The sequence below is a fragment of the Apus apus genome, chromosome 2 (genome assembly GCF_020740795.1).
Source record: "Apus apus isolate bApuApu2 chromosome 2, bApuApu2.pri.cur, whole genome shotgun sequence".
Lineage (NCBI taxonomy): Eukaryota > Metazoa > Chordata > Aves > Apodiformes > Apodidae > Apus > Apus apus.
Window position 1 is genome coordinate 113803888 of NC_067283.1, and position 18862 is coordinate 113822749.

General features: G+C 40.2%; 1 protein-coding gene across 1 annotated transcript in view; it reads left to right on the forward strand.

Annotated features, from left to right (window-relative positions):
- Positions 1-17293, forward strand: part of LOC127380803 (chloride channel protein C-like) — an 82718-nt gene extending 65425 nt beyond the window's left edge. The window contains 5 exon segments of the mRNA XM_051610285.1: positions 153-332; positions 13736-13832; positions 14819-14914; positions 17055-17061; positions 17064-17293. Of these exon segments, the coding sequence (XP_051466245.1) occupies positions 153-332; positions 13736-13832; positions 14819-14914; positions 17055-17061; positions 17064-17293 (610 nt within the window).
- The last annotated feature ends 1569 nt before the right edge of the window (positions 17294-18862 follow it).

Below are 18862 nucleotides of genomic sequence, written 5' to 3' on the forward strand. Positions count from 1 at the left end.
TTTATTTTTACATTTGCAAATAAAGCAGATCTATTTCCATCTTGAAGTAATTTACTAACACATTATGAACTTGTCAAATGCTATCATGGTACAGTGTGCCTCATTTCCTGTTTACTAAATAATCCCCTGGCTGTCTGCTCTGTGTCTTTCAGGTTGAACCTGGAATTGTTCTCTGCCAGGGAAGTCATGGAGCCTGGCGTCAGAGCCCTTCACCTAAAGGAAAACATTGCCTCCTTGGCTCAGCTGCTTGCAAGTACAAGCCACGGTGGATTCCCAGTAGTTTGCAGGCCCAAGCCAGATCATGCAGAGGTGTTCCAGGGAACTATTAAAAGGTAAAAAGTGCTATCAAATTGATGGCATGAGATGTTTCTGGCTATGGATCAGATTATTTTTCTTTAAGCATCTGTTATTTGGGATGGATATGAAACTTGTACCTATTTGCTTTAGCATAAACAGCAGATGTCCTTTAAAGAAAGGACCAAGGTCTTTTCTAGTACAAGTTTGTCTATTTGCATGAGGGATTTATTTAAACAGCACCAGTGAAATGGTCATATGGGAACTGTAGAAAAAGGGGAAACTGCTCTTCAGAGCCTTATGGCTTCAGTGAATCAGTTATTCGAAAGGATTTGAATCTAGTTACTCATGGAATATCCCATGCCAATTCAAAGCTGGCCCAGTCTTTCTTCACAATTTTTTCATTTTATTAGTGTATGCTTTTACAGGAAATGAGTTAACATAAATCATATCACAGATGAGATAAGCAACAAAGTCACTGGAAGTAACATGCTAGAGCAAACAAGCACTAGACTGAAGGAATCCTTGCCACACAGGGGACCCTCAATAGGCATATAAAATCTCCTGATAAATGAAGTATTTATGGTACTGTATTTCATACGACTACAAAAGTGAATTCATCCTTTTAAGAAGGTATCTTAAGACTGTCATGAGTGGGAGAGGCAGTGACTTAATTTCCACTTTGAGTATCCTGGAGGAAAGGAGAAGATGCATGTGCAACTCCTACTGCACAGGAGTTCACACAGCAAAGCCCTATGAGTTATGCTTCTAATAACTGTAATACAAACACATGGCCAGTTGTGTACTGTAATATCATAATCTCTCATAATTTGCATGGTGCCTTTTGTCCTGAATGACTGTAGTGTTCTTACATCCTTTCTTGTAGAGAATTCTTTTTTTAATCCAGTTCTGGTTTCATGCCTCAACTATGTGGTAGTTGGGAGCTATCTGTGAGCAAACAAGGATAAAAGTGTTTTCTTGTATTGATTGGGATGAGGAAAAATGTAATTCCCAGCATCATTCATGGAAATTTAGTTGGGACTTGCCTGCTTGTCTGATTTATAACAAATTTTCAAGGATGAACCACTGGCAGCTGGATCACACAAACTTACCTGATAGCAATGTGGTCAGCTGCCCTTTTGTCAATGAAGCAAGTTCACAATTCCAAGTGAAACAGTTTGTATGGACCTTTCAGGAAGAGAAATACCTACTTGGAATAAGAATTGTAGAGTGGAAATTGTCTGGGTTGCAATGGCCTGCAGGAGGAATGACATCCGTAAGTGCAGTATCATATACTTCTAAGTGACATGTATACTTGTTCTCTCATGGTGCTATCATGAACTTTATTAATAAGCAATTTGTGAAGGCACTAAAGCCTAAATTTCTAAGTGATGTTCTGCAGTGTGCACCAGTCTGAAGATACTATATAGCATGAACTAGCGTGCTTTTAGCTCTCAGCTGTCCAAGGCAATAAAATTAGAAAGCACACTAACAACTGATACAGCCAAAGTTCCTTTTAAATTCAATTTATAGTCTCATTATTTCCTTACAAGTTCACCAAATCACTTAGCAGAGAATGTCCCAGACTGCTGAGGAGAATGCTGAGTTAATGCAAAGGTCCTTGTGCTTTGTAATTCAGAGCAAAGTGGTGTGGGACCAAGCTTATGTGGGATGGAAGGCTGATCATTAGCACATCCCAAAGAGAAGAACCTTTGAAGAAATGCTGATGTTACCTGACCATTGTAGTAGGCTTATGGTTTACTTCATCCCCAGAGCTCTTTTATAATACATTCAGTTACAGCCTTAAAGGGACAGATGACAAAGGTTGTTTCCCTGTCACTTTCAGCATAAGTGAGCTGCTGTTAGACTGTAAAACCAAGATCATGTTTTAAATGGTTGACAAAGAAGTACTGAATGGCTTTTTTGGCTAGTCAGTTGGTCACTTGGGTGAAACCTATACAGAGAGGTTGTCTGGGAGAAAGCATTGCCTCATGGGGTGCTCTGAGGACACTTCTTCTTGCCTCAATGCACGATCAGCAGCCTGAGTACTTGCATGATGAGTTCTGTGTGCCTTGTCCCCAGCAGGACCACAGGTGACTTTGCTGTTCTGTTCTCACCAACACCAGGAAAGGAGTGTTCTGCAGCCATCCTCTGCAACAAGCCTCCAAAAATGCAATGTGTCATGGAATTAGTGTATTCATAACAATAAGTAGTTAAGATTCAGGTTTTCCACCTCACTCATAAAATTAGAGCTCTTGCAGCACGTAACTGTTAAGATCAAGATGAGAAATGCTGTGATCTACTTAAAGGAGAAGGGTGCTGCTCAACCTCAGCCTGTGAGTTCCATTACAGTCCTATGTGGAGGTGACATGGCCACAGGCAGAAAAACGCTAAGTTGTTTTTCCATCTTATACATCAATTATGTTAAAGTGGATGGAATGTTAACTTGCCTGGCATGTTTGAAAAAAGATGGATTGGTGAAGATGCAAGAATAATCATCATGATGATTTTCTTGAGAGTTGCCTTGGGCATTACTATTGGTTCTTGATTTTTTTTTTCCTAGTATAAAAATGTTGGTACTGTTTAAAAAAACACGGGGCAACCAGCTAATGAAGGGAAAGAACAAAACTACCTGCTAAGCGTGCATGAAGGCAGGAGCAGCTCATAATTTTTTAACACTGTTTCTCATTTATGTGCTTCTGTACCATTTCTTCTTGTGAAATAATAATGGATGAAGCACTGTAAACTTGGACCAAATATAAAAGTTATTCAGTACCTCCCCACACTTGGGAATTGCAGTAATGAGATTTGCTGTGCAAGGACAAGATGTTGTTGTGTTTTGTAATACATATGAAGGATTCTGACCCTTTGAAGATAAAAGGTCAATGTCAGTACTTACAAAAGCAAGGACTGTGGCCAAGCATTGTTGGCTGGGGCCTAAAACTGCGCTTCAGTGTTGGCCTGTAGCAAACACCCAAATACTCCAATTTTATGAAAGAAAACTCCAGATAACACCCCCTCCAAAATCTTTCAGACCTGCTTAGTGGGCACAGGTTTTTCTCCTGCTCTTTGTGATCTGGATTGTTACCCACTGGGGATAAAGATGAGACAACCAAACACATTTTAACACGGATGACTTAAATCTGAAGCTGTTATCTTCCACAGTTGAGTAAGCAGTAGAGACTAAAACCAAAAGCAACTACTAAATAAAGCTCCTTGGCTTTAAAATTGTTAAAGAGGAAGCAAACTGTAGCTGAGAAGCAAGTTTCCAAAACAGAGATCTCCTTAGAGTAATACTTTTGACACTTTGCCATAGGCAAAGCTCTGTGCATGCCTGGGAAACCCTCGCAGAATTCAGTTTGAGGAACATGTGGCTGGTGAACTTGATGCACAGCACTGATGGGGGTGATCGGCTTATTGTGTGCAATGCAGAGGGACAGGTTTCCCCCCTTCATTTCTCCCACAGCAATGATGATGCTTACACGTCAAAATAACAGAAGCAATTATTTCACAGTGCAGCTGAAATGCCTTCCCTGTCTGACCCCAGCAATTGCAGCAAAGGAGCTGGGCTCTTATGAATGGGTTAGCCCAGAGTCTGCTGAGAGCTATAAATGTAATGCCCTAAATGGCATGCCCTCCTGGTGAGGGAGGCAGCTCTTCCCCAGGTGGAATTCAGAGAGACCTGAGGAAAGTACCGCTGCCTTCCTTCCCAGGAAGTTTCTGCCAGGGACACTGCATGAGGCTGTAAAGGCATATTGAGGAGTTGTTGGGAGGTCCCCATGCTCTCTCTTGCCTTGGCTGCTCTAATCTGTGACTCCAGATCCTTCTCCAGTGGGAAAAGATACAGTTATGCTTCTGCCTAATTTCTGAGAGACCAAAACTGAAAAATGAGCTTTTTTTTCCACTTCCACACGTGTTACAATGTACTGCTGTAGGATCATTGTGGGGCAATGAAGTGGTTCTTTGACATGATGAAGAGATTAGACACATCATCACTTGTGTTTTGCTCCTCTGTCTTCTTTGCCAGAGGCTACTTTATAATGTAAACCCCTGTAAAAAAAGAAGACATGTAGGATTTGAGGAGGAAAGCTGAAGGTAATGGATTTATTTTCCCTAGCTGTGGACACGGCTGGAATATAACATGGGGGGTGATGATACCTCTTGGTCATCAGCAAGGTTTGTGCTGCCATGCTGTGCATCCTCCCAGGCATGGTCACTTCCCTCCACATGTGTGTCTGTGACCCTCATGTGCTCTCCGATTTCTTCCACCAAGATGGATAACAAAGTGCTCTCTACCTAGGTGCTTTTTTTCTGAGGTGCTCATTCTATGTAAGTTTCCTCCATATTTGTAACTGATGAATACCATGTTCCTCCTAGGGACTGTCCTGATGTTGGTGCCTTTGCTTCACTTTTGCCAAGGAAAATGAAGAAGCAGCATTTCTATACTGCAGTTAAATACTCCTGGTATTCAATGAAGAAAAGCAGGTGGATGCTGGTGTCTTATTAGGCCAGGACCTGACCCCTCCATTTCCTTTAAGGAAAAGTGGTGCAGAGAGGCAGGAGCTGGAGTGCTGCCCAGCAGTCTTTGTTTCTGCTTTCAACGTAGCTATGATACAATTTTTCTGGAGAAACTACTGGGCTGACAAATAGCACTGAGTAGCCTGTTTGGGAATTTTACTGTAGCAAATAAACCATTTTGTTCATGCCTGAACCTCTCAGATCTGCACCATCCATAGCTTGCTGATTGTAAGGCTGAAGCTGGATTCCCTGTTTTGTTTTTGCACTCTTACCTACACAGCTGTTAGCCGTTACTCTGCATTTTGTTTGTCTGTCTTTTAGCTGAAGGAATTTTTTTTTTTTTGCTTGATTTAATTTGATTGGGAGAAAGTAATTATGCATAAACCACAATATCTCTGACTGTAAGCAGACTGTACGGAAGATATCTGTTTAAGCAGAAATGGGTAAAACCTGGTTTTTCTGCTGCGTCTGTACAGGATGTGACATTTCTGGTATCATGCTTGCATTTTTGTGTGTGTCTTTTCACCTAGAAAACCCCATCTCTTCCCACACATCAAGTTTACTGAAACTTCAGCATTTATTGTTGATGAAAATAATTATTTTGGGGCCAATTTCAATAAAAACATGGAATGTAAAGTTGTCAAAAACGCTTGTAGTTTACGATGTCAATTTTGTTTGAACCTGTTTTATTACACATTTTGATATGCTGTATGGGAATGTATTGACTATGTAATTGCCTTACTCAAACTATGCTTGTTTAATACATGTGAGGTCTTCTGAGTGCCTAATTCCTGTTTTTGGAACAAAGTTGGAAATCTAAGATACTGTCAGAAATAGAAAGACTTCAGCTCTCTATATCAGAAAAGGAATATATTCAAAAGCTGTGGTCTTCCTGTAGTTGAAAAGTTACAAAAGCTTTGACTTCCAGAAATGCCTGTGACTGAAAGCAGGGCTTCCCATGCAAAGACATTTCCAAAGGTCTAGTATTCTGGAAAATGGATTTTATCCATCTTAAAATAAAGCTTTAATTACTTCTGAAGACCTTTTTCTGAAAGGTGAGCTAGCGCCTGCTGCTCTCTGTAATCACAGGAATGGCTCCAAGTTGTGTGAGCTTTCCTTAAAAACGTGCAGCTGTGCTGAGCCAAGCCGCACGGGCCCATGGAGCTCAGCATCACCGCTGTGATGGTCCTGGCCAACCCAGCGGGACTCCATCCATCCCTCGCGCAGAGCTGGACATGGAAACTGACTTCAGCGAGGCTGGGGCTGCTGGCAGGAACGCTGAGGGTTACATCTTTCCACTGCAGAAACTCAGGGGAGACATTAAACATCCGCTTGATCAGCAGCAAACTCCCTGCTCTCATTCTCGCTCAAAGGATGTCACGTCTAATGGAGCTGAGCTGCCAGAGAGCTGCACCTGAGAGGAGGATTTCTGCCTCAGGTTAGACCCCGGTCCACACTCAGAGGAACTACCAGTGGAGGGAGCCAAACTACATTTCTATTGGCAATAATGATTTTGCGGCTGTTCTTGCTGTGCTGCACTTTCTGCTTCCTTCGTGGTAGGAGGAGGAAGCCAGGTACAGAACAGCATGTACTCGTAAACCTCCTACTCCATGGTCCTGCTTTAATTTCCCTGCTTGTAAACTGGTATGGGAAGGGTGATACTCTGCTTTCCACAATCAGAAGACATGGTAGAGCAGCTGCTCCCAGTAACAATAATGACACTATTGCTGAGACAAACATTTTCATGATGATGCATGGGAACACTAAATCTAAACCACATTGTTTAGCTAATGCATGCTTTCACTCTGCTAAAGGGGAATGTCACATAACTGAAAGTAAATCGAAGAGATCAGAGTTTAGAAAATATGACAAAGTTGAAAACTTAAAGCTGTATTACACAGTAACATGCTTTAGCAGAGAAATCATTGATCCAAAGTGGTGTGTGTATGTGTATTTTATGGCACTTTATTAGATATGACTCGGGCCCGGTCAGTCCAGTAGACAGAAAACGTTGTGAGTTAGGAATGCTTCTGCCAAGTCCTTCACTAAAAATGAGCATAGCATATTGATACATGCTGTGGGAAAGGAGATCTAGCATTGCAACATATCAGAGATATGTCAGGCTGTAGGTATCATTTCTGGTATTTTTCTTTAGTCTGCCCCCCAGGTTGGGACCAGTGAAACACTACTCCCAAGGTGTGTGCATGCACACGTGCAGAAAGTCCATACACACTTGTTTCATAAGGTAATACCTTTCTTCTTGGCAAGAGGAGAAGCACTTGCCTTCATCAAGCAATGTGGTGCAACAGCTTAGGGATAATTGGAAAGTTAAAGACAAATTGGGACCCAAAAAATTTAATTAATAAATTAATTAGTGAGCTTGGTGATAACTACCTTCATATTGCAACAGCCTTGCTGCTGTCACTCTTGAAATAACTGATATAGATTTGAAAGCTTCTTGGAGAGCCTTTGCCTTCTGGCACTGTTGTGGAGAGGTTGCTAAGTTTAGATCACAAGAATGCAAAGTTACTCAATCAAACACAGAAGCCTGCAAAGTTCATGCAATAAATGGAGATAAAAATGAGCTTTTGTTTCTTACTAGATGATCATGGACAGCTTTCCCCCTTTCTCCTGCCTGTGGCTTTGCTGTAAGTTCTGGGCAATGGCGATTCTACCAGGTCTGATCAAAGCTAGAAGCACCGTTGGCGGTGGTTTGAAGGCTGCATCTAAACTCAGCTAGCAAAGAAGAAAAAAAAGGGAGGGGTAGCACATTAGGGACTTGAAAACTATTTTTAGGTGTGCAGACTATGGAGCTGATGGCAATATCAAAGTGCTTTTGTGATTACTTGGTTTTCATGTTAGAGTCTGTCAGCACACTGTTTGTTTTTACTGTCCGGACTCCTGCTTTTGAAAAGCTGATCCAGTTAATTTCCATTATACACTATACAGTAATCTTGCCTGTTAAAATAAATGGAATCCAGCACTTTCAACAAAAGCCCTTGACGTTATGATCCTCCCATGTATTGTCAGGCTCCTGAGGCACTGCAGCTCATGAACAACCCGGATGAAGGAAGGTTTATAGAGTCTGTGGCAGTGGTTTTATTTTGTATCTGAAGTGCGAAAGTTTTCTTCTGAAGAATAGCATTACATGATACATTTTAAATTAGAAGGTCTGTTTGGTGTAGAAATCATTGTGCAGGTGCTGTAGAACTTTGTGACAGAGCCCTTTGGAGGGAAAACCAGAGTGCTGCAGGGGCTGTGTGTTAACTCAAACAGCCAAATTAAAAACGTATGCAGCCTCTCTGCAGCATGTGGGTGGCTTTTAGGCAAGTGCAGAGTGTTGTTAAATGTGGAAATCAAATATAGGCATGGGGAAAACTGGTGTGTGAATGGAAAGACTGATCACATACTTGTCCTGTCATTTAAATGTGTGGTAGGTTACTCTGAAATTGAAAATCTTCCTGGTAACAAGCCAGCTTGTAGGAAAATACAAATCTGATCTCAAGTCTTCACCCTTTTCTAAAATCTAGCCTTTCTGTAGGTTTGAAATACTAAGTTTGCATTTAGAATTTATTTATAGCTGCCCTTGCATTTTCATGTTGAGGCTGTCAACTTACTGTCTGCTCATTCACCCTGATGATGGTGCCCATAAAACCAGACAGCTGGCAACGTAAGTAATGAATATTAACCTCAAAACACAGCTCTAAGGTGGAAGAATGACCTGGTTTGTAACTGAGGTACTGAGATTAAATATTTATTCAGCATCCTTTAAAAGGCTGTGGCATGGACAGGATTTGATCTTTGCTCTGGAAAACCTCAGCCCAGTATTTGATAATGGCTTTTTTATCATCCTCTAGGTAAAATGCCAAAAATTCATGCAAAACTCCTTCTTGGTTTGAAGAACTAAATATTAAGAAAACAGTAATGATTCACGCTGCCTAACCTGAAACAACCCTGTAACCATGATATTTTGCTGTGAAAATGAAGATTTGGTGGATTTTAAAACAGTTCCTGGTATGCGATGAACTAGTCCTTTACCATCAAGCTCACCACATGCAGAGTACTCCTTTTTACCAATTAAAAAAAGGCACAATACTATTTGAAATGAGGAAAATGCATTTAGTATGCTAGTGGCTATCCTATCAAGAACATAAAGTAAAACTATTCTTAAATAGAATTTACATTTTACAATCCATGTAAAAAGCGTCTCTCATTTTGCCCTTTTGGAAGCGTTACAAGTTAATGCTAGAACTGCTGAGAGCAGAGATCAAATCCTGCAAAATCCTCTGAGCATCCCTTTAATTTCGACTGCTGTGAAAGTTGAAAGACAGTAGGTCTAAGCTGCAGCAAGTTTTAATAACCTTGTTGACATGGTGAAATAATTTAAACTAGCCAGGTATCAGGATGAGGAAGGACCATGAAGTTTCAGGGTGCCATATTTGGTTATTTTAGTGTGCAATTTATTGTTCTTGTGTGTTCATTTGTCAGCAGTTTTTCAAACTGACTGACATAAATAAAAAATTAGTAACTGATGTCAGGAAGCCCTGAAACAAAGGATTTTTAATATGTGGAAGGGACATTTTTATTCTGGTTAGAATATGTTACATCACTGGTTCTCACTGTTGGATATTGGCCAAAACATCAGATGTAATCAGCTCAAGAATAAAATCCGGGCTGCATCAAAAGAGACGTGACCAGCAGGTGAAGGGAAGTGATTCTCCCCCTCCATTCCACACTTGTGAGATCCCACCTGCTGTACTGTGTCCAGTTCTGGAGCCCCAAACACAAGAAGGACATGGAGCTGTTGGAATGAGTCCAAAGGAGGGCCATGAAGATGACCAGAGGGGCTGGAGCACCTCTGCTATGAAGACAGGTTGAGGGAGTTTGGGTTGTTTGGCCCAGAGCAGAGAAGGCTTCAGGGAGACCTTATAGTGGCCTTCCAGTGCCTGAAGGGGCTACAGGAAAGCTGGGGAAGGGCTTTTCACCAGAGAGGGTAGTGATAGGACAAGGGGTATTGGTTTTAAACTGAGAGAGGGGAGATTTAGGTTAGATATTAGAAATAAATTATTTACTGTGAGGGTGGTGAGCCACTGGAACAGGTTGCCCAGGGGGATTATGGATGCCCCTCCCTGGAAGTGTTCAAGGTCAGGCTGGATGGGGCTTTGAGCAACCTGGTTGCTGAATGCCCCTGCAGGGCAATAAGCTTAAAGCTTTCTGAGGCAAGCTGAAAATGCTACTTCAGGTTCTCTAAATCTTTCTCCTCCCCCAGCTCACTGTTTTTATCCATTCAGTTGGTAAGAGTCCTACCCTGAATTTTTTTGCCAGTGACATCACCTTTTAATCTTCTGTTCATTTGCAGCTACTTTGGAACTGCAGTTCCTTTTATGTCACTCCCCCAATATTTAGAATTTGTAGTTTCCTCAGATAATTGGCCATCTTGACAAGAAGAGTGACACAATCAGCTGTCAGATACTTTTCATTCCTGACTTCCATGCCAAATCTGACATGTGCATATTGGGATAATAATGTGTTATCTTAATTAGGTGTATCTTCATGATGCATGCTTTATAATAGATAGAGCATATGAAACTACTGCAATGCCTTGCCAGGGTATCTTTGAAACGAGATTTTCTACTTAAGGGTTTTCTTCCTTCTTAAATAAATAAAGAGTAAACGAACAATTGCAGAGTCCAAGTCTGAATCCTAGCACTTCCTGTTAAACCTCACAAAATAGTGCAAGAAACATGTTTGGTCTGCTTTCTAAGGCTTGATGATGTGATAGGAAGGATGTTGTATGTAACATCAAAGAATGGTGTTGTTATACCTCTGAAGCATGACTTCTGGAAGTCCAAGTGAAATAATGTATGTTCATTTTTCTCCTGAACATGGCAGTTTTTAATAGGCTTGGATTCTTATCAGAAACGTTCCAATGATTTCCTTCATTGTGTTTGTGTGTGCTTTTTTTTTGACTAGCCAAATTTCTCTCACACTTCCCAAAGGCCTGTTAAGTGACTCCCTGCTGGGTTAAGAGCAGTGCCAAACAAATCGCAAGCTTCCAAAACCGGCCAACAAACCACTGGTGATGAGCAAAGGTTTCTGGTCTTTCAGCTCTTGGTCAATGTTGCTGTTTTTTTAATTTCAGCCCATGATGTTAAAGTGGAAAATAGTCTGGACTATGGACAGGCCTGAACAGTGTTTTGGACCTGAGCATACAGAGTTTGGCAATGGATTAAGGTGGATCATAACATTTGTACTTGACACCTATATATTCATGTTAGGATTAAAGTCTTGAGATTATTCCTGGCCCAGTGATCATCCTTGAAATGGACTTCTTGGAGTTGTACGTGATGATCTCAGAGCAGAATTTCGATCTGTGTACCTGTATCTTATGTAGAACAATTACAGACCTGTTTGTGAAAGACCATAAAATGCAAATCTTCAAGAGTGCCCTGCAGGATAAAGTGTGTAATGCATTAAACGTAATTCATAGGACACGGCTGGATTAATTTCTTCTCCATGTCTGCTCATGTAGTGAATATATTATGAGTATTTTGTGTTCTCCTTCGTTTCCTTCTCAAAATGTAGTCTGAAGGGAATAGGTCTTGCCTGTTGTAGCACTATTCTTTTAGTGTCATTTTAGTGTTCTCATCATTGTCCTCACACCCAAGTCCGTTAGTTTTCTATGCAACATGTCCATATGCTGGCATCCACTTGGCAGGAGGCTTAGAGCAAGGAAGTGTCTTTCCCAGGAAGGGAGATATGAGCTCAGGGCAAAACATTTCCTCAGCACAGTTTTCTCAGCAGTTAGGTCTGCTGCAGCATTGTGCTCTCCTTAGTAATCTGAAAAGAGATTTCATGAAAACCAAAGCCAGTCAGATATTAAATTGAGCCAAAATGTCAATAGTTACGAAGGATACTGAATTCCTTGTTTGTCCTGTGAATGGGCTGTGCTTTAAAGGTGGGAGCAGGTGACAGACTCCTAATATTCCTGGCTGTGCCAGTGATTTTCTGTGAAACTCTTTTTTTTCCAGAAGTTCTTTCTACTCTCAGGTCTTCACCTGTAAAAGGACGATACATATATTCCAGCCACAGGCATACTTACTTATAAATCTCATTAGGAATCTTAGATGAGAGACCAAGGCCATGTCTGCATTAAAAAAAATGGATTTTGAGACTGGATTTTCAGAATGAAACAGTTGATTGTTTCAGGAGAAAGGGTACTGCTTTGCAATGCTAACCAACTCATGGGAGGTAGAGGTAATAGAGGTAATAGGATAGTTTCCTTCAAAACTGTGTTCCAGATCTGAACTAAAATGTGGAGGTAGATGCTCCCAAAGTATCTTTTTTTTTTTTCTTTTTTAAGTTGGAGGAAAGTTGGACTATATAAAAGACCTGAAATGTATGAAACTGCAGACAGTCTAATATAATACTTTAGAAACTAGTTTGATTTTACATCTTCATGTGTGAGAGCTCAATGTTATTTCATAATAAGTTTACCTTTTTTTTTTTTCCCCACTCTTTACAGTTTTGATACAGCTTCATTAAATGCAGGACAAAGAAGTACAGAATAGTGAAGGGGAGACTGTTTGGAAAGAAAATAATAGAATGGCAAATAGCCTGCTGGTTAGGGCAGCCAGCGGGAACTGGGGGACCTGGTTGTACAGATCCCTGTTTATTCAGCATGGAACCCCTCCAACAGGAGAAATTAAAACATGCCATACATAGCCACTAATGTGCTCATTATGAAGGAGGGTTCGGAGAAAGCGCTTGAACCCAGTTCTTCCATATCCTGTCCCAAGGGAGGGCACTAACCACCAGCTTTTGGAGCTGGCAGGAATATCATCTTAATGTAAGTACTCTGCTGTAGAGTGCTAGTCCGACTTTGAAGAAGACTAACCCTTCCCAGGAGACATTATGTTAAAACTAGTAAATTCCTACAACAAATTTTGGTTTGAACACATCAATATTTTCTGAATATTTTTAAAAATATTTCCAGCTTAAGCTTTGTGCTACACTCACAAAAGCTACTTTGTACCTCACTTGTAGTTCTGATGCCCTAACGAAGATTCTCTGTCTGATCGTCTCCGAGTCCCTCAAGTACATTGTTTAGCAGTGTGTTGCACATCTTTGTACTACTGTAGTAGCTCCTAGTTGTAATCACAGACCAGGGCTAACATGGTATTCAGTATGTTGCAAAGCAAAAAAGCTTTGCAGTAGTCTCCAAGGTGTTTGTTATCTAAATATTAGTTAAAAGGCTGGAAGTGGATAGTGTGGATGGAGTGTATGTGCGCATAGGCAAGGAAACACTAAGATATAAATGCTAATTTGAAATATAGTGCCTGTCAAGGTGTTTTGTGTGGTGCAGTAGGCAAGAACTCCATAGAAAGGTTTGAAAGGATCTAATAATTGATAAAGAAATCTTTTTTCACACGACTAAGTCAGCAAAATATGAAATGCCTTAATGAATTCTATGATTCTATGAGAATACAGTCCTGTGACACAAGGCTTCACTGATGATTTACATTATGATATTAATTTTTGGCAGCTCTTGTGTTTTAATGTAGATGTTACTTAAGAAGGATGTGGGAAGAAAAAACAGTCTATCCACCTAGATTCAGATAATTGTATTGGCTTATTACTGGTATTATCTTGGTGGGTCCAAACTAGACCACGCATAAGCTGCTCCTGCCAAGCAGGTTGATCCAGATTGAGAAGAACATGTAGGGTAGCTGACATACTATAATCTAATTAGCCAAACCTAAACCAGAAAACTCCTGTGTGATGCTGCTATTGCTGATGGCAACATAGAAAGGTGAAACACGTGGCCAGGCCACTAATACTCTATCCATCATATATCTGGTGGTAAAGTGCACGTAGTCCACTTCCCTCCCTTTTTTGCACCTTATTTCTTTGCTAACCTTAGGTTAGAGCTGTGCATGCTGCTGCAGAATGAGCACATCTTTGAGCCAGAGACAAACGATGCATCTTTCTCCTTTTCTCATCATCTGTCCTATGAGAAGGTAACCTTTCTTCTTTCAGATCTTTCCTTGTTTAATCAGCATGTATATTAGGTGAGGTTTCCATGAACAAAGAGACAATGTAACATATGTGGTTGAGATAAAGAAGAGGTCAGGTACGATTATTAAAGGATGACCAGCAACTTTCCAGGGACAGCTGTTATAAACTATAATGCTGTCCGGAGTCTGAAAGTTGTGCAAGACTGCTGGCAAAGAATAGAATGTCCTTACTCTGATAGACTGTTCCAGTCTTCTCTCTCAACTTCTCCATGGACAGCAGAATTATTATAATATTTAATTCTGTATGGGATAGCACCTCTCTCAGTTATGAGTGTTTATAAAAGCTTTCAAACTTGAAAAGCATGTAGCATTCTTCCCTTTGATAGATGACTTAAGGATTTTTAGGAACAGTAAACATTAAGTGTGATGGAAGCAAATCATGTGTTACCAAGGCAAGACTAGTAATGGAGATTTGAGCAATTTATAGAGGCACAACTGGAAAGTCACCATATATTACTGAAGCTTGATCCACACAAGGAAATCTGGCTGGCAAAACAATGTTGAGGAGAAGGGCAATTATGTATGGGATGAGGTACCAGGATACAAACAAGCACTCCTATGGAAGAGGGCTCAAGCTCAGCTGATGCCAGTTTTGTTGCATTTCTCTGCACTGTGCTCTCATGTAATTTCCACTTAGTGTGTGAATTTTCACCGTGTGAAAAACCTTACCCCTAAGCCAATATAACTTATCTTAATATAGATACAATTACAGTAAAGGAAAAAGTAATCCTTTTGCAAGCAGAGAGTGTTTTGTTTTAGATTGCTAATTGAAGCCTTATTGGCAGAATAATTTACAAAGTTTGGGCAGGCTCTACCAGTGTCGCTCTGCTAGAAAGCTTTCTCTTAAAAGTCTAACTGAAACGCTTTTGGACCTTGGGCTCTAATGTGAAGCAGTGAAGAAAAGAGAAATGGATTCTTGCCTGTTCCAGATAAGAGTGGAGAAGCTGCCCGATCTGTCCCGCCTAACCAAGCTGCTGAATCGCTACGCTACAGATCCCTGGTATCAGCAACTCTTCATCAATCTGGTAAGACTGAAGCCAACTCTAAAAACAAACATTTCCTCCATGAACAATGTGTTTGTTATATTTTCTCGTTTGTTTATGATGGCTGTGTCAGCCGCACTGATTTACATAAACACTGCCAATCCTGGGATGTTACATTCTCAACAAAAGTAGCTGAGTACAAACAGCATTCCGAAGTTTTAATTCATATTGTATAAACATAACAGATGTTGATAAAATGAGCCAAAAAAGAAAATACAACAAAGGAGACCATTTCAAGGGGGCTTTTGATTAAAATACATTCCAGATTGACAAAATGATACAATGTTAATGGAATAGATCATTTAAATGTCATTATTTGGCTCTTACAGTCCTATAAAGCAAATATAAAGCAACACTTTTGAGATTTTAGGCTCCATTATGGTACAGTGCCTATACATCATCTTATAAATAAAGCTGTATTTCTTTCCCCTTTCCTTTTTTTTTTTTTTTTTGTTTTTTTTTAATCCCTGCTGTGACATTGCCACATTTATTTCCTAAATACTGTACTAAAATACTGAGTCTAAAAGCAATAACGTGTTTGGTATACTGAATAAGGCCTAAAATAAATATGTTATAAACAAAATAAATGTAGTTTCTGCCTTGGTGAATTTCCAGTCTACAGCAATGAAACTGAGTTGGGGAGACACTGGCCAGAAAGCCTGATTCAGATGGGTTTTATTTTAAAAGTCATAAAATCTGCTCCTGTTTACTCACATGTAAAGAAGATGAGACTGAATTTGCAATCCACCTAGTCTGGATTCCTTGCTTTGAGAATAGCTAGAAGGAGAGAAAAGTTAAAAAACCACAATGCTCCTAATATCCATTACCTGCTTTGGTTTAAGAGTTTCTTTTTAATAGATGGGGAAACTAGTGGAGAGAGAACACACGGCTTTCTAAAGTTCAAGAGAAGGTCATACATGGGAGTAGAAGCCAGCTCAGCTGAGACCCAGTCCAGTGCTTGTGCCACTGGGCCACACAGCTTTTTTCTTATGGGAAACCTATTGCACTCAGTGAGGTTTCAAATTGATACCAAACCTTTTATTACCTGATGTGATCCCTGAAGCACGAAGTTTAGTATCCCTTTCAACAACTTGTTATGAGCACTTGTGAAAGCTTTGATTCTGATATCCACAGATACATCCATTGTGGAGTTCTTGGGCATAATGATTTCTCATGCCAGTGAGTTCCACAGCAAAATTATATGTGATACAGAAAAAGGAAACCTTTTTACATTTTCCCCCCCCCCCCCTTACATCTCTGAATGGCTTGTCAGTCCTGTAAATGAAGGGAGAAGAGACGTGTCCCTCTCTACTGGGCATTTATTTATATTATTTACCATGTCTTTGTTTCATTTTTCCTCTGTTTGAGGAAGCATACAGCTGGGAAGCATAACACACCTTCACTGACAGAACTGACAGAATAAGATAAGAAGGTTATAAGAGGGATACTGTAGAATGATGTGAAAAGTAAAAACATAGTGTACACCTATATGAGCTACAAAGACCAGTTTGCTTAGCAATAAAATGGTCTTAGCTCTGTTCCTATCAAGAAACAATTATAGCCCTCACAGTTTTCAGTGACCAGAGTCTAGTACTTGCAGGCCCTCTGCTTCTCAGAGCCATATGACTTTTTTCTTTGTCTTCTTCTTTGCAGTCTGTTTTTCTATGTGAATTGACTTTTATAAGCATTTACTGCAAAATATTACAGGATGTCTTAAATGGTTGTGTAATGAGATAGCAGCTATAAAAAAATCTTAAGACTTAATAAATATTGGGGTCACTGACTATTTCCAAGGAAAAACTCAGGCCATATCAATGGAGCTCAACTTTGCTTTTCTAGCCTGTGAGATTTGGGTACATTCCAGTCATAATAGTTTATTTAGAGTGAACCTCCTGGTTTACCAAAAAAGAAAGTGTTTTTTTACTACGGTATTTCCTGATGTTTTAGGTATAATTGGGGATGGGGAACAGGGAGAGAACTAATGTTCTTACTGGCTCGTGTCCCTCAAGCCTGCTACCTCTCTCTCCCCAGCCCCCTTCCTCTGTCTCTCCTTCCCACCCCTGTGGCTGGGCTGCACTTAGGCTTTTTTGTTCTCCCTATGTCCTCTCTCTTTGCCTCACAGGAGCCATACATAACACATTTGTCATGTCAGTCCAAGCTCATTTCTTGTTGCAACACACCTACATCATCTTTTGCACCCTGGGGCTATGCCACCTTACTGTTGTTGACCCACAAAACCGAGTTGTTGGGATGATCACCAGGAAGGACACGATGCCTTTCCCACTGGAGAAGAGGCTAAGGCTCCAGCTGATGCCACAGAGCCCCGATGTGGGTGAGCAACCCCGGGATTCAAGGCCATGAATGTGTTCTTAAGCTTTGTCACTTTGTTCTGAAACTGTGTTCTTCTTCAGGAAAAAAATAATGAGAGCTTTTCCACTTGATTCCTCCTGAAACTGAAAAGCTGTTTTACCTAGACAAGTGGGATTGTAGCCCAGAGCTATATCTCTTCAGCTGTTTGGTGACTGCAAAATTCATTAATTTAAATGTGTGTGATTAAAATAAGAATTCATGTGTTTATGGAAGACATACATAAAATCAGATGTGAAGGATGGGTGTCAAGAATGTTTTTGTCACACTGTGTCTATGCCTCCCAAGGAAAAAATATCATAGCCATTAGCAGCTGTTATGTTGGTAAAGCCTTTTAAATGAGGACTAAATCTTCAACATCTGAGTATCAGCCTGTTAAAAAGGAGAATGTTTCCATATCAGCGTTTTTATGTTGAAATATGTATGTGTGACTGAGAGGAAACACTGCCTAGAGAGAGGTGGGCAAGTGAAAGGAACAAGGGATTGGCCTTTTTCTTGGCCTATGTGTGTTAGAAATTGAAAGGGAGAATTGCATGTAAGAAAAAGATATCAACTGTGGAGCTCCTGCCAAATACCCATCGCACTTCTCATTGAGAGAAACTTCACATGCTTTTCTGCTGCCTACATTTCTTTCAGTTTCTGCTACTCCTAGAATAGGCTCTCATTCTCTCCTTCCACCAGATACAATAACAGATTTAATTATGTTTGTGTGCAGTGATGTATGAGGCAAATTCTAATAATGGGGGACCAATATGATAAATTGTGGGAATAGTTTTTGCCTGTATAGCAGCATATTTACAAACTAGTCACAAATTAAATAAATCTTCATGATTTTGGAGTCAGACAGCATTTGAAACCTTGGAAAGAGTTGTTTGCTAATAAATTAATGTGAATAATTTTTTGGATAAAGATGCTTTTAGATTTCCTTCTATGACTTTGTAATTGATGTTTTATTTTCTTCTGTTAAATGCCAGAGGGATTCCCACAGATTTGGATATTAAAATAAAACATGTATGAAGGAATCCACCACTATGAATGCTGTTGTAATGAATACCAAGGAAAACTAGTAATAATTTACTGGTTATAAAAACTTGCCAAAATTCCTGAAAGTGAATTTCTGCTATTGGAATCACACAGCTTTGTGTCTCCTATGAATCAAAGATTTGTTGGATTTTCTCCTGTTTTTCCGGCTGGATCTTGTCTTTATTATCAATAATGTTGCTTTTGTAGCACCACAGAGAATGCACAGCACATTAAGTGTCCAGTCAATCCAAACAGCTGGCAGCCAACTTTTGAAGGTACATGAGAAAGGCTCTTTAAATGGTCAGTTACAGTATGTCATAGACATGGTGAGAAATGCTTTGCAAATCAGCCATCCAAGGGACAGGAGGTGGATGTTTATTTAGATCCTGTTGCAGTTAGTAATCTTTTGTTCATTAGTACACTAGCCAGGTCTATTGATCTGTGCCTCACCTACCTGAAAAATGCAAAGCTTTTCTTGAGGGACTTAGGGTTTGTGTGCTAGGAAAACAAGAGATCTAATCTAGAAACCCCTAGTGATTT